General features: G+C 40.4%; 1 protein-coding gene across 1 annotated transcript; it reads right to left on the bottom strand.

Annotated features, from left to right (window-relative positions):
* Window positions 1-2,447: 2,447 nt before the first annotated feature.
* On the bottom strand, window positions 2,448-5,194 carry LOC122450179 (olfactory receptor 51D1). Its single transcript, XM_043482384.1, has 2 exons — window positions 5,048-5,194; window positions 2,448-3,436 (listed from the first exon to the last, which is right to left on the bottom strand). Exon 2 carries the CDS (start codon window positions 3,420-3,422, stop codon window positions 2,448-2,450), a length of 975 nt encoding a protein of 324 aa, XP_043338319.1. The 5' UTR covers window positions 3,423-3,436; window positions 5,048-5,194.
* Between the last annotated feature and the right edge of the window lie 9,199 nt (window positions 5,195-14,393).

Here is a 14,393-nt window from a genome sequence, read left to right on the forward strand (position 1 = left end):
ATATACAGCTATCATAAAACTATTTAAGCTCTATGACAGAGGGATAAACATCCAGTTGGAAAAAAAAAAAGCTTTAAAGTTTGTGATTGAGGGAAACAGAATCTGTGGGAGCCTCAGGGAAGCCCTTAATGTAGTCTGGCACTTCGCCAAGTTTTCAAACCAGCGACAATTACCCCAGTCACCACCAGTTATCAAAATAAAGAGATTCTAGAGGACTCCAAGATTTCCCAAGGTCTCCTGAGAAAGAAGGCCATGAGTTATTCTAAAACCAGAGACACCATAACCTGGATAAGAGAATAGCTTCTGGCCTTGATACAGCAGGGCCTTATGAAAGGTGAAGTGTCTTGTTTGAATATTCCCTAAAATGGAATGAATATACCTCATTTAATCAGTTTATTATTTAAAACCATTACCACCATCGTGTATCGATCACTGTTTCTTTTCCATGTGTTTTCACATCTGTTATTCTATTTAACCCCCACAACCACCCAACAGGGGGTACATTATATTTCCTTTTTTACAGCACCTACAATTTCTAAAATTACTGAGGTGCAGTAGACTAAGCAATGAGCCCAAATATTAAAGCTAGTGATCCTAACCTCTATTGACTCTAATCCCCACCCCACAATGTCTTTTGAACTTCTTGGCAAGATTGTGTTTTCTTTGAATTTCATTTGTAAATTTGAACATCACTTGTAAATCAGACACCAGCATGGGAAAATAAATGTCAACTTGTCTGGAGCTCTGTGAAAACAATTTATTACGAGATAGTAAATAATGTTTTCATTAATAACAGTAAATCAGGATGGCCACACGAGGCCAAACTGGTGATGCACTGCACAACATAGGAGCACCATTCACATGGACCATGATGTGGATGTCGTTTCCTAAAGCTGTACAATGAGACAACCATGAATATGATCATTTCTTGCATGCTTACACTTTTCAGTTTACATAGGAGGTTCGTAGGATTTAAGCTTTACAGCATCACTGCCATTATAGCTTCATTATTAAGAAGAGGAAATGAGGTCCAGAGAGGTTTTACAGTATGCCATTTTATGATATTTCCAGGATTTTAACCTTATAAGTCTTACTTCAGTATTCTTTCATCTCCCTCAAATGAACCTACATTATTTTCTACCTATAATTCTTCACTGTGAACATTTTTACCTAACAGTTTCCCAGTTCATTATGGCACATTCTTGTGCCTTATAATCCACACCCATTGAACAAATGAGTGCAATATGCCTTAAAACATAGTAATCACAAACAATACATACACACACACATTTGTAAACACATACCCTTCAGATATTATATTCCATCTATATATGACTAAAGACATATATATTACACAAAAGGATTTCAAATCACAAATACTTTGCATCACAGGCATACACCCAAAGATAAACAAGCCAAAAAACACAGCCATCCCAACACTACATATTCCACACACTTATGTGTATTATATAGTCTACGTTGTTACAAATATGCAACATTCTACATTCTACACCCTACCATTTATATATTATTAATACATTCTACATTATTACATATTACATTCTACATTTACATATTAAAATATGAGGAAAAAAGGAGGCATCTATTCTCATTAGATACACATGCTCTCCAACCATTCTCACATAGGTGCATATCATATACCAACTAACAGAGATCACATAAACACAATAAGTGTGGAATTATAGACGTTATTCACAAAATATTATACATGACAGGACACAGCTGCCAGGGAGACCAGCTGGCACATATTCTGTGTACTCACACACACACAGGCTAAAATCACATATAGCCACACAAACAAACCTACATACTCACAGCTACAACCAAGATAAACATCACCCTTATGGAAAAATAATCTCCAATAGAACCACATAGATGACATTGGCAGATTCCACATGAATACACCCCCATATATATAGAAACATAAACACTTCATGGGAGCTGTCTCTTTGCTTACTACCATCTCCCTCCCCTCCCTTCAATCACCATCACACAAATACCTTTGTTAACCCTTAAAAATGACTGTGTTACCTCTTTGGGATCCAAGAAAGAAGTTATAGTTAACACATATTCACTGATGTGGAGACATCGGAGCAAAATAATAAAAATCATACATCAAGACTGGAATGAATCATGATGTGTATCATTTACAGCCTTTGCATATCAAAATTACATGTATTTTCTACTTGGGAGAGAGAAATAAGGCGAGGAAGGGAGGGAGTGTAGGGTGATCACTATCCAGCATGTCCTGTCAAAACTGGTTCTTCTGAAGTGACCCATTTCTGGAGATAGAAATTGAAGGTCTACTTAGATAACTTGGAGCAGAGAGCCCAGTGGGTTAGATGTTCCAATCACCAAGACATTCAACAGGACCTGAACCCTGCCATCTTTGGTAGGGGCTAAGGACAATGGGGAGGAAATCCTGCTCACCTGCCCTTCTGTGAGAATATATGGAAGATCCGAGAACGAATCTCCTTGGTTTTGGCTCCATAGACTATAGGGTTAACCACAGGCGGTAGCAGTAGATAGATATTAGCCATAATCACATGAAGCAGGGAAGTGGGGCCACTCAGCCTGTGCACCACGGACAGCCCGATGAGGGGCACATAGAAGACCAGCACAGCACAGAGATGGGAGATGCAGGTGTTGAAAGCTTTGAGAGCTGCCCCCTGAGAGGACAGCTCCAACACAGCCCTCAGGATGAGGATATAGGAAAAGCCAATGAAGAGGGAGTCGACGCCCATGACCGAGAGGATGATAAAGAGCCCGTACACCACATTGACCGTGGTGTCAGTACAGGACAGCTTCATAATATCTTGGTGCAGACAGAAGGAGTGTGTGACAGTGTGCTTTCGGCAGTACGACAGCCGCTTCAGGATGAAGGGCAGGGGGAAGAAGAGTACAAACCCTCTGGTCAGGGCAGCTAGTCCAGTCTTGGCGACCATAGGCCCTGTGAGTACAGAAGCATGTCGCAGCGGGTGGCAGATGGCCACAAAGCGGTCAAATGCCATGGCCAGCAGGACAGCTGACTCCATGGCTGACAGAGCATGGATAAGGAACATCTGGGCCAGACAGGCATTGAACTCGATCTCCTGGACACCCGTCAGGAAGAGGCTGATCATCCTGGGCATGGTGACGGAGGAGAGAACTAGGTCAATGGTGGAAAGCATGGCCAGGAAGAGGTACATGGGCTCATGCAGGTGCCTTTCCACACGGATGATGAGGACAATGGCCAGGTTGCCCAGGGTGGCCAAGGCATACATACAACACAGTGGGAAAGCCAGCCAAAAGTGGGTGTTAGGTCCCAGGCCGGGGATGCCCACCAGCAGGAAGTATGCTGGGTGGACCAGAGTTCCATTTGGCACAGTCATGGCAGGAATCAAGAGCCGAGGTTTCTGCATCCCAAGTCCAGGGTCTATGAAGGGGAAGAGGAGAAATATCACTCAGGCATGGTTCAGCGGAGAGAAAGGCCTTAGGAAAGGGCACTGAAACAGTTAGGGCAGCAAATAGAATGACTAAGTACTCCTGTTAATTCCAAAACTTCAGTCTCATTCTGCTTTAATTCTTTTTTTTTTTTTTTTTTTTACATTTTAAAAAGACCTTTTATTTTGTATTGGGGTACAGCTGATTAACAATGTTGTGACAATTTTAGACGAGCAGCGAAGGAACTCGGCTGTATATATATATGTAACTGTCCTCCCTTAAACTCCCTCCCATTCAAGCTGCCACATAACATAATCTGCTCTAATTCATCATAGACGTACCTCCCTGGGGATCCCATTAATCTCAGTGTGTAAAGCCCACCCAGGATACATGTGCAACGCCCTTCATTTCCAGAGCTGATGTTGCTGGCTACATATCCTGCTTTTGGTCCCTTCTAAAACAGCACTGCTGCACTTGCACAGATCCTTCCAGAACCCAGCTTTGCTAGTGCATGTTAGGGTTAGGGTCTGTCTGGGTTCAGAGTTTGAGGCTCAGTCTGTGGTTGCCTTTTTTTTTTTTTTTCAGTGGGTTTTGTCATACATTGACATGAATCAGCAATAGATTTACACGTATTCCCCATCCCGATCCCCCCTCCCACCTCCCTCTCCACCCGATTCCTCTGGGTCTTCCCAGTGCACCAGGCCCAAGCACTTGTCTTGTGGTTGCCTTTTAAAATCCATTCTCAACTGACTTCAGGGCAGGAAGTGGGGTGGGGGTGGGGGTGTCCATCCGAGACTCAATTTCAAGAGATGGGTTTGTGTTTCAGCTTGAGTACCATTTCTCAGCCTTCACTGATAGAATTAGCTAAAGCTGTTATTGAAAACACTGTCACTCAGGTTCTACTCCAGACCCAGAGAATCAGATTTTCCAGGGGAGGGGTTCAGAAATCTGGTTAAAAAAAGCAAGAAATCTCTTCTGTGCCAGTGATTTTTTTTTAAATCAGAGAAATTTAGGAAAAGTTGTTCTGGTGTTCTGGGAGGTAGGGAGATTCCAGCCCTTAACAAAGAATGAAACATAGCCTTTCATTGGGATCTCTTAAGGCCCACATAAGAGTCAGTCTCAGATTGTGCTTAGCTGGAGTGTGACATGGAAACCAGACACAGCTGAGATGTGAAAAGACAAATCAGTCCGCATTGCTGCCAGTGCTATGTGGTATCCACAGGCGTATCCTCCTTCCTCCATACCCTCCCTGGTGAACACAGAATAAGCTCAACTTTCTTCCTCTACACAGACCACTCTGTTCTAAGCCTCTGTCCTGAGATCCAAACATGTATAACATGTTTCCTCTTCATATTTCTACTTGGATAATCCAAGAGTTTCATATTTTGTCCCAAATAGGACCCCTCTGAATGGTACCATTGAGTCACTCATGTCATCCTGGTCAGGGAAGCTAGTCCCATCTCTGTTCTTTCTCCTCTACTGTGATTTTGTTTTTCCAAGTAATCTATCATGGCTTTCTTTTTATTCAACACATCCTTCCTCCCTCCCAACCTCATTATATCATTCATTCTGCTCTGATTATGAAAAGAACTTCCAAACTCACCTCCTTGCTTCCAGAATCAGGTTCTTCAACCCACCTTCCACATGGCTGACATCTAAACAGAAAAACTGGATGTGTCAGGCTCCTCTTTAGCAAGTTACAGGTGACTCCCATAGCCTTCAAGATCAAACTGGAATCCAACAGTCTGCATTCAAAGCCCTTCCCCGTGTGGCTCCCACTTAACTTTCCTGCCAAGCTTCTCAATTTGTTTCTTTATTTACCAATTGCCACCACCACCACCAACATACACAAATATTTTTCTCTGGGTAAATTAATTCCCCTTGCCTCATGTTTCAGTGAAGGGTGAGAAGCTAGAACTGAGGGGGTTCCTGGCACAGGGGTAGACAAAGTTTGGAATGAGCCTCACAGCGGTTAGAAGGAATTCCTCTTTGGGAAGGTCCGTGAACTGGGTCTGGGATCCTGACTGTGGATGCGGGAACAGGGCGCGCTGGCAGCCTGTGTGAGCAAAGGGCAGGCTTCCTCGGGCAGGGCGCCCTCCCTACCCGGTCTTCCCAGGACCTGGGCAAGGTTCCCGTCCCGTGCCCTCGCCTCCCCACCCTGACCTAAGCCTGGCACGCTTTCCTACAATGACTCTGCCCCAGGCAACTGCCCTTATATAGCTTCTCTGGGGGCTCTAGGGAGCGTGAGGGATGAACAGTGAACTTCGCCAGACTCCCTGGGAGCACCGCTCGGCTCAGGTACCCAAGAAAAGCTGAACCCTGACTCCTACCCCGGGGGGCTGCACTCTGTTACTATTTCAAGGCCCCTCAGGAGACTAGAGGGAGGGGGAGTACAGTGGAGGTGAGAGATGACCGGCACTGGAAGAAAAGAGCTACTGGAATGGAGGTGAGGGCGCGCACTTAAAAGCACACAGATGTGAATACTCCTGTTCTCTGTCCGAAGGCTCTGTCCTAGGGGATCCCGAGCTGTGCTAAGGCACTGCCTCTCGCTTCTCGATGGTGCCCCCTTACGGTGATATAAGCGAATTGCAGCCTGGTCGCTGCTTGCTCCCTGACTAAGGACGGTGAACTAAGGACCTAACTTACCTTGTATCTGAGCTCCTGCCACTGCACTACGGCTGCCCCTAAGCTCTTTCTCCTCTCCCTAATAAGCCAATTCTTTATTCCTCAGGCTGCTAATAATACTCTCCTGTTCCCACCTCCCCATCCAAAATGAGACAGTGTAGAATAGCTGTTTAAATGTGGGGCTCTATCAAGGAACAAACTTATGTCCAAATCTGGGCTCAACCACTTACCATCCTTAGCCTCAGTTTGATGTGAAAAATAAAATGAGATACTAGCAATTCTCCAGTGAATGATTGTGACAGAGGATGAGACGGTAGGATAGCATCACTGACTCAGTGGACATGAGTTTGAGCAATTCCAAGAGCTAGTGAAGGACAGGGAAGCCTGGCATGCTGCAGTTCATATAGTTGAGAAGAGTTGGACACGACTTAGTGACTGAACAATAACAACGACTAGCCATTCTCCAGTGAATTATTATGTTCATTATTATTGCTCAAAACAACAGGAAGAACCAACACAATAGGAGAAAATCTAGTTGAGATAGTGTTAGAACAGCCAAAGGAAGCAAATACAATAGAGAGGAAGAACAGACAGCAGTGCTGGGGGCTGCTGAGAGATCAAGTAGTTGGAGTACTGAAGATGAAAGGTCCCTGGTTAGCTTGTGAAGAACTGTTGAGGTGGTTGGTAGGAATGGAATCTTGAATACAGCAGAGTGAGGAGTGAGTGAGCTGGGAAGAAATGGAGAAAGTGGATGTAGACCACTATTATGATAAGTTTGTGTGTGAAGAGAAGGAATGAAATGGACTATACATGAAGTATTAATAGCTCAAAGGAGAATTTCTACAAATTTGAAGCTTAAAGAGATTAAACACAAGTAAATGTCAACAGGATGGAATTAGTAGAGAATTCTTTATTTCTCTTATTCGTAGTGAAGTTCTTCAATGCTGTGACCCAGGTAGACCCTCTGTCCTTCCCCCTCTATATAGTGACCATGAGAAATCTTAATTGCTCCCATATAATCCCCCAAACAGGCCAAACCAACACCCTGAACTCCAGACGTGGTCATGCCTACTGGACACTATTTAAGCACCCCTCAGACATCTCAAACTCAATGCCTCCAAACACATTCACTGTCTCTGATCCTCAGTCTATGTCTCCAGTCTGTGTTTTCTGTTCCGTGTCTGTTGCCTCAGCCAGGAACCTAGAATCCATCATCTCTGCCTTCTCCCTCTCTCTTACCTCTCTCTGAGCCCATCCAGTCACCAAGTTCTCTGTAATTTACTTCCTGGAAATCTTGTGAATCAGATTCTTTTTGTTCATGTCTTTTGCCCCCTAACCAAGATAACCTCTGCCTAGATCATCAGAATCATTTGTTCACCTGCCAGCCTCATAGAATATCTTTGCCATTGATTCACTGTCCACCAGTGTGATCTGCCAAACACACATTGGTTCATAACATTGTCCCATTGACTTTAGAATAGAAAGTTCAAGTTCACACTTCATAATACAGTTTATTAAAGCCTTCATGTGCTATCTCCATTCATTTTTCCATCCTATCTTTAACCATTCTACCTCCCTTTCTGAGTGCCAAGTCCCAGACACACTGACATTGGCCTCCTGCTTCAATGTGCCATGCTTTCTTTCTTTCACCCTTCAACTTTCACATATTTTCTCTCATGGTAAAAATACTCACCCTCCTCCCTGTTTTTATTAAGTTTTAGCTTTCAGATATCTGTTTAAACCTCCTTCCTTAGAAAGATCTTTCCTGGGGCCTAATTTTGATGAAACACTTGACTCTTTTCCCCTTTGCTTCAAATAAAGGCTTTAACATTCTGAGATTAATTAGTCTCCATAATTCTGAGCAGATCTTATCCTCCTATTTTTGGAAGGGAGAGATGGACACTAATATATGCATTTAAAAGCAGAGGTTTATAGAGTCCTCTTTCACTCACTCTTCATGCAGAAATTATTGGTCCTCGTATTGATGTTCACTCATAGCTCACAATTCAGTTACTTCAACCGAGGCATGTGTAACAGGTGAAAGTGAAAGTGACGTCACTCAGTCATGTCCTACTCTTTGTACTGGAGTGGGTTGCCATTTCCTTCTCCAGGAGATCTTCCCAACCCAGGGATTGAACCCAGGTCTTCTGCGTTGTAGGCAGATGCTTTACCATCTGAGCCACCATGGAAGTGAAGTGAAGTCGCTCAGTCGTGTCCGACTCTTTGCGACCCCGTGGACTTTAGCCTACCATGCTCCTCTGTCCATGGGATTTTCCAGGCAAGGGTACTAGTAGGTCCCCTTAAATTGTTCTTAGTAGCATCAAGTTGGCACAATTTTTGAATGAAGGGGTCTCATGCGCACATTTCAAGCATTTTTTTTTCACTTATTATAGTAAAAAGAGTGGTATTTCACTATGGTGAACTTTTATAATTACAGTATATCCCTATATTTTTGTTTCAATATTTTTCTAAAGAAATACAGAAAAAAATCATTCAACGTACACAGAATGTTAAAAGGTCCAACCAATAATGGAGACCTCTGGCCAGAGATATACTCAAATTCTTGACTTAGGAGGTACTAAATTATATGAACTTGCTGATAATAATTCCCAATTGATATCATGACCCACCAAGTGTCCCTCAACAAGGTCCTACACTGGAATTACCTCAGCTCCTCAAATGAAAGTTATCTTTTTTTATACCCACTTCCAAGCACTTGCTTTGTCTGGCACAGTCAACCTCTATATCTCTCCTTTACATACTAACCATTCTTAGATTTCACTGTAGGTACTGCTTCTACAAGGAAATCTTTCCTGTAAGAAAATATTCTCTTGTTCCCAAAGGTATCCAAGTTTCTTTTGCAGATGAGTAATGCCATTGTTTTTGTTAGGAAACACTGGTGGACATGGCCACACAAGGCCACAGACAGTCCTCATGAAAAGAGAACATGGCTTTAGAAATGAGTCTTTACATTAATAGTTTGTAATAAGACAAGAAAAAGAAATATATGGTATGAGAATTAGAAAAATAACATGTAATCATGATCTGTGGATTAGTGATTTTATATATGTGTGTGTGTATCTCCAAAATAATAAATTAAATGGAATTTAATTGAATAATTTAATTATATCCCCCAACTTTTCAAAAGATTCAATGCAATCTCAATAATGGCCTAACAGGTCATTTTGTAGAACTTGACAAGCTTAATTAAAAATTTATAGCAAAATGTAAATTGCTAAAAATAGCCACAACACTCAAAATATTGGACCAATGTGAAAGACTTGCTATATCAAATATCAGGACTTGTTATAAAGCTATAATAATTATGAAAGTATGATATTGGTACAGAGTAGACAATGGGGCCAATGATTTTCTAGTCATAAAAGCCCACTTCCTTTATTCATTCTTGTGTCAGTGGACACTTAAGTTGTTTCTATGTCTTAGCTTTTGTAAATAATGCTGCAGTGAACATGGCAGTACAGATATCTTTATGAGGTGGTGATTTCATTTTCTTTAGATATATACCCAGAAGTGGGATTTCTGGATCATATAGTAATTCTATTTATTTTTTTAATTTTGAGGAACCTCTGTACTGTTTTCCATGATGGCTGTACTAATTTACATTCCCACTAACAGTGCACAAGGGCTTTCTTTTCTTCATATCTTTGTCAACACTTGTTATCTCTTGTCTTTTTGATAACAGCCATCCCAATGGGTGTGAGGTGATATCTTATTGCATTTGCTTATGATTAATGATATTGAGCATCTTTTCATTACCTGTTAGCCATTTTCTTATCTTCTTTAGAAAAATGTCTTTTAAGTCTTTTGCCTAAAAAGACTGTTTTTTTTAGGGATTGTTTTGTTTTTGGTTTTTGCTATTAAGTTGTATGAATTCCTTATATATTTTGGATATTACCCTTCATCATATAGATAGCTTGCAGATACTTTTTTCCTGTTCCATAGGTTGCCTTTTTATTTTACTGATTGCGTCTTTTATTATTATGTCTGTTCAACTTAAAGTGAAATGATAGTAAGGGATATTTTGCTTATCACTGTCCTCTGAACACCAAGGTTGCACCTGATATTTCTGTTTATCTATCTATATATCTTGGGCCCATGCAAGGCTATATAGCAAAAAGAAAGTTCAGCATGAAATAATGGTAAGAAAAGATAAAACATTACACTCAGGAAGGTTCTGGAAGTACATAAATATATCTTTAATTCTCTAGTTTTGTGTGTCAAAAAAAAAAAACTCAGCTAAGAAGATAAAATTCAGTAAGAATCTATAGTTCCATCACCAAGAAAGAGCAAAAGTTCTTCTTAAAGTTTGAGACTCTTGTGAATCTTTTGAGAATAAGGAGAAAAGCAACTCTCTTGGAGGAAGGCTCTCATAAAACCATGCTAGTAGGCCCTCACATCAGAGCCTCCAGTATTTGTGGAAAGAGCTCTACTTCATGTCTCCATGAGCTGGCCAACCGACCTGTGCCATTTCTTACGATCTTCCTAAGAAGACACCCAACCTACAGTTCACTACAAAGAAGGCAGAACTCCATGAGAACCTACATCAGCTAAGAACAGTGACTTGTTAAACCATCATTCATAGCCATGAGCAAACAAAGAACACAAATAATGTGAAAAGTATCAGAACTTCAAGGAAGGGAATAAATTTGAGAAATCATATCAAATGCCCAGAAAAAAAACAGAGCAGAAATGAGAGAACTTAGAAAAAAAAACTCATAGCATCAGTGAGAGCTAAGAAAATCCTGTTGTGTTAAAACAAGAACAGATTGCTATAGAAAAGAAAAGCAATGTGCAAGCAAAAAAAAAAATAATTATTTGAAATAATAACAATAAAAACAGAGTATATAAACATTATGGGGGAAAGTTGCTTGTTTCTTAACCAAGAAAGGGAAGATAGAGGAATATTTTCTTGAATCCTTTAATCCCCATGATGAAAACAAATAGCAACAACAGAACCAAATGACTGAATAGAAACAGAGCACCTGTTGTCTCTCTGCCCAACGTTCTGGGAGAACCTCTCAAGTTGACCACGCATAGCTCTTTGTTTTTCAGCAAATATACAGACTTGGGCAAGAAAAGGTAAAAGACATGGAGGAAAAATACAGGCATTCCAGAAGGAAGAGAAGCAAGGGATGGAACAGACAGAGTAAAATCAATAATCAAGGAAATACCTCGAAGAAAATTCCCCAAAGCCCAAAACCTCTCTTAAGATATTCCATGTTCATTCAGTCATAAAAGATATATACTTAATTTCAGATGAAATTCCTAAATTCCAATAAAAAATAAACTATCCTGTATGCATCTAGATAGATATGCCTACAAAGTAATGCCAAGTTATACCGACTAGCATGTAAGTTCCACAAAGGCATTTTTCTATTTTGTCCACTGATATATTGCTGATCACTTGAAAGAGTACTATTACATAGTAGACACTCAATAAATAGTCATGGATGAATTAGCTAGCATTAAGGAATCAATCTCTACCTGAGGTTATGAAAATATTCTTTTGTTTTGGGAAGTTTGTTTTGACTTTTATTGTTATATCTACAATACACATGTGAGTAGTATGAGGTTAGGGTTCATGTTTCATTTTTTCCATATGGGTATTTGGTGTTTCCAGTACCATTTATTAAAAATATCCTTCTTTCCTCATTGCGCCATAGTACTACCTTTGTCATTTAACAATTGGTCATATATGAGCAGGTGCACGTCTGGGCTTTTATTTCTATTCAATGGCCCACTGGTACCCTGCACCAATATCACACTTTCATAATTACTATGATAACATAGAGAAATTAATTGAGAATTGTCTTAGCAGATAATCTGACTTGTCTTAGTTTGAGTGCCCCAGAAACAAACTGGAAACATGAATCCGAGCTCAAGTAGTTCCCAAGACAAAATAGTAGGAGTGGTGGGAATGAGAAAGGGAAGGAAAGGAAGTCAATAAAGTATGTATTATCAAGCAGGTTATCACCTGCTTTCTTATCACCATGGAAAGCTGGGACTCAATTCCCTGTCACTCCTCTCCCTTAGCACAGATAGAGCCTATTCCACAGTGAGTCATTCAACTTGTCCTGGTTCACCTTGGATTAAGACAGAGGGTTGGTATCTGTAGTTACAATCATGGGATGTATCCAAGACAGAGCATCACCTGAACACCTGTCTGCCTCTCACAGCAAACAAAGCACCCTGATGGATGCCAGGAAGGAGAGCTGCTGTCTCTGTGCAGTGGGTTGGTCTGTCTTCAGAACTGCTCCGTCCAGCTTTCTCCTAGTGAACACAAACCCCCGTCCCCAGCAACACTAATGTGTCCTTTTGCCGGGGCCCTTGAGAGTCAGTCATAGTCATGAAAAACTTGCCAAGTTACAAATGAAAAGGATCTTCCCTTTAACTGTTTTAACTTTACAGGAGCTCCAGACAAGTACCATTGACTCTTGAACAACACAAGTTTGAATTGTGTGGGTTCACTTACATGAGGATGCTTTTCGATTAACATTAGAAAATGTTTTAGAGATTTGCAACAATTTGAAAAATTTCATAGGTGAGCCATGTAGCCTGGAAATACTGAAAAAATAAGACAAAGTTAGGTATATCATGAATGCATAAATTATATGTAGATACTAGTCTGTCCTTACATAGACATAAGGTGAGTAATATTTAATATAAAATAATGTGTTCGTTTCCTTGCTATTTCATAACTTTGCTTTCAAAGTACTACATTACTGTACAGTATGTCTCTCTCTCTCTTAAATACAGAAATGTATATAAGCCTATCATCACAGGTAAGTAGTTTTATAAAACATGAAGTGATTTCCAATACTGTATTATTAATATGACTATAATACTGTATGCTATGAAAATTTTATAACCGTTCATTAGTGTATAGGCTACAGTGAAGCAATCATATCAATTACACCAGTCTACCAAAAAGCAATCATATTGCTGCTTCTTTGTTATCCATGCATGAATTGCTATCACTATAAATATTAATTTCTTTCTCATGTTATCTTTTGATTTTTATGTCTAATGTTAATATAATCTGTAACATCTACAGTGTTTTATATCATATAAGACAATACTGATGTAGGTGCATACTTGCTAAGTCACTTCAGTTGTGTCTGACTCTTTGCGACTCTAGGGACTGTAGCCCACCAGGCTCCTCTGTCCATGAGCTTCTCCAGGCAAGAATACTGGAGTGGGTTGCCATGCTCTCCTCCAGGGATCTGGACCGGCATCTCCTGTGACTCCTGCATTGCAGGTGGATTCTTTACCACTGAGTCACCAGAGAAGGCCACTGATGAAGGTACTAATAGATAATTCATCTTGTAAACAGATGTAAAGTTATGATGTCAATCAATATAGCATAGTAGAATAACTGCATTTTCTCCTCCTTATAACTTTAATAACATTTTTTCTCTGATTTACTTTATCATAAGATTATAGTATATAATACTCACAAAATAGGTTAATTGTTTATGTTATTGATAAAACTTCAGGTCAACTATAGGCTACTAGCAATTAAAGTTTGGGGGAGTCAAAAATTATAAACAGATTTTTGACTGTACAGTTGGCCCCTGCAATGTTTAAAGGCCAACTTACAATCAATTTGATTTTGAGTTTCTTGAACAGAGTTCTGTGGCCTAAGGTTATAATTCCAGAACCCAGCATAAAGTATAAAAAGTGAATGCTCAAAAAATATTGAAAGTGTCCTGTTTCAATTAATCCATTTATTATTCTGTTAGGCAGCCATGTCTCCAGATCCAAGTGAGACGTACGGTACAGCTCAGACCTCAGGTATCTCTTTTCTTCTTTTTTTGTTCATGGCCTCATTAGTTTCAGGAATTTTCTGGGCCTCACCCTTCAGAATTTAAACCACGTCCTGAGCGCTGACACTGGCATTAAGATCCACAGAGTCTCTTAGTCCCAACAAGAAAATCATTTTGAACTAAGCTTCAGTTGGAGGATTTCCTGGTTATTTTCAATGCAAACAGGGTGTGCCTTTATTTGCTTATACAGTAAACAATGAAGTATCAGGAAAAGGACAAGGTGCAGAGACTACAAAGAAATCATCGCCTTAAGTAGCAGCCTGTGTGTTTCTGTGAGGGTCTAGCACCCCCTGTTTAAATTTTTTTTTACAATTTCTATAGCAGTTTTGAAAGAGGAATTCCACTTACACTCCGCCAGTTCCCACCATCTGTTTCTAATTCTAAAGCGGGGTTGTGGCAATAGTGATGAGAGGCTGCCTGCTGAAGTACTGAAGGATAAGAGCTTGCCAGGAAAACCCAGGGTTTTCTTATGAGAAA

This window comes from Cervus canadensis, chromosome 11 (assembly GCF_019320065.1).
Source record: "Cervus canadensis isolate Bull #8, Minnesota chromosome 11, ASM1932006v1, whole genome shotgun sequence".
Lineage (NCBI taxonomy): Eukaryota > Metazoa > Chordata > Mammalia > Artiodactyla > Cervidae > Cervus > Cervus canadensis.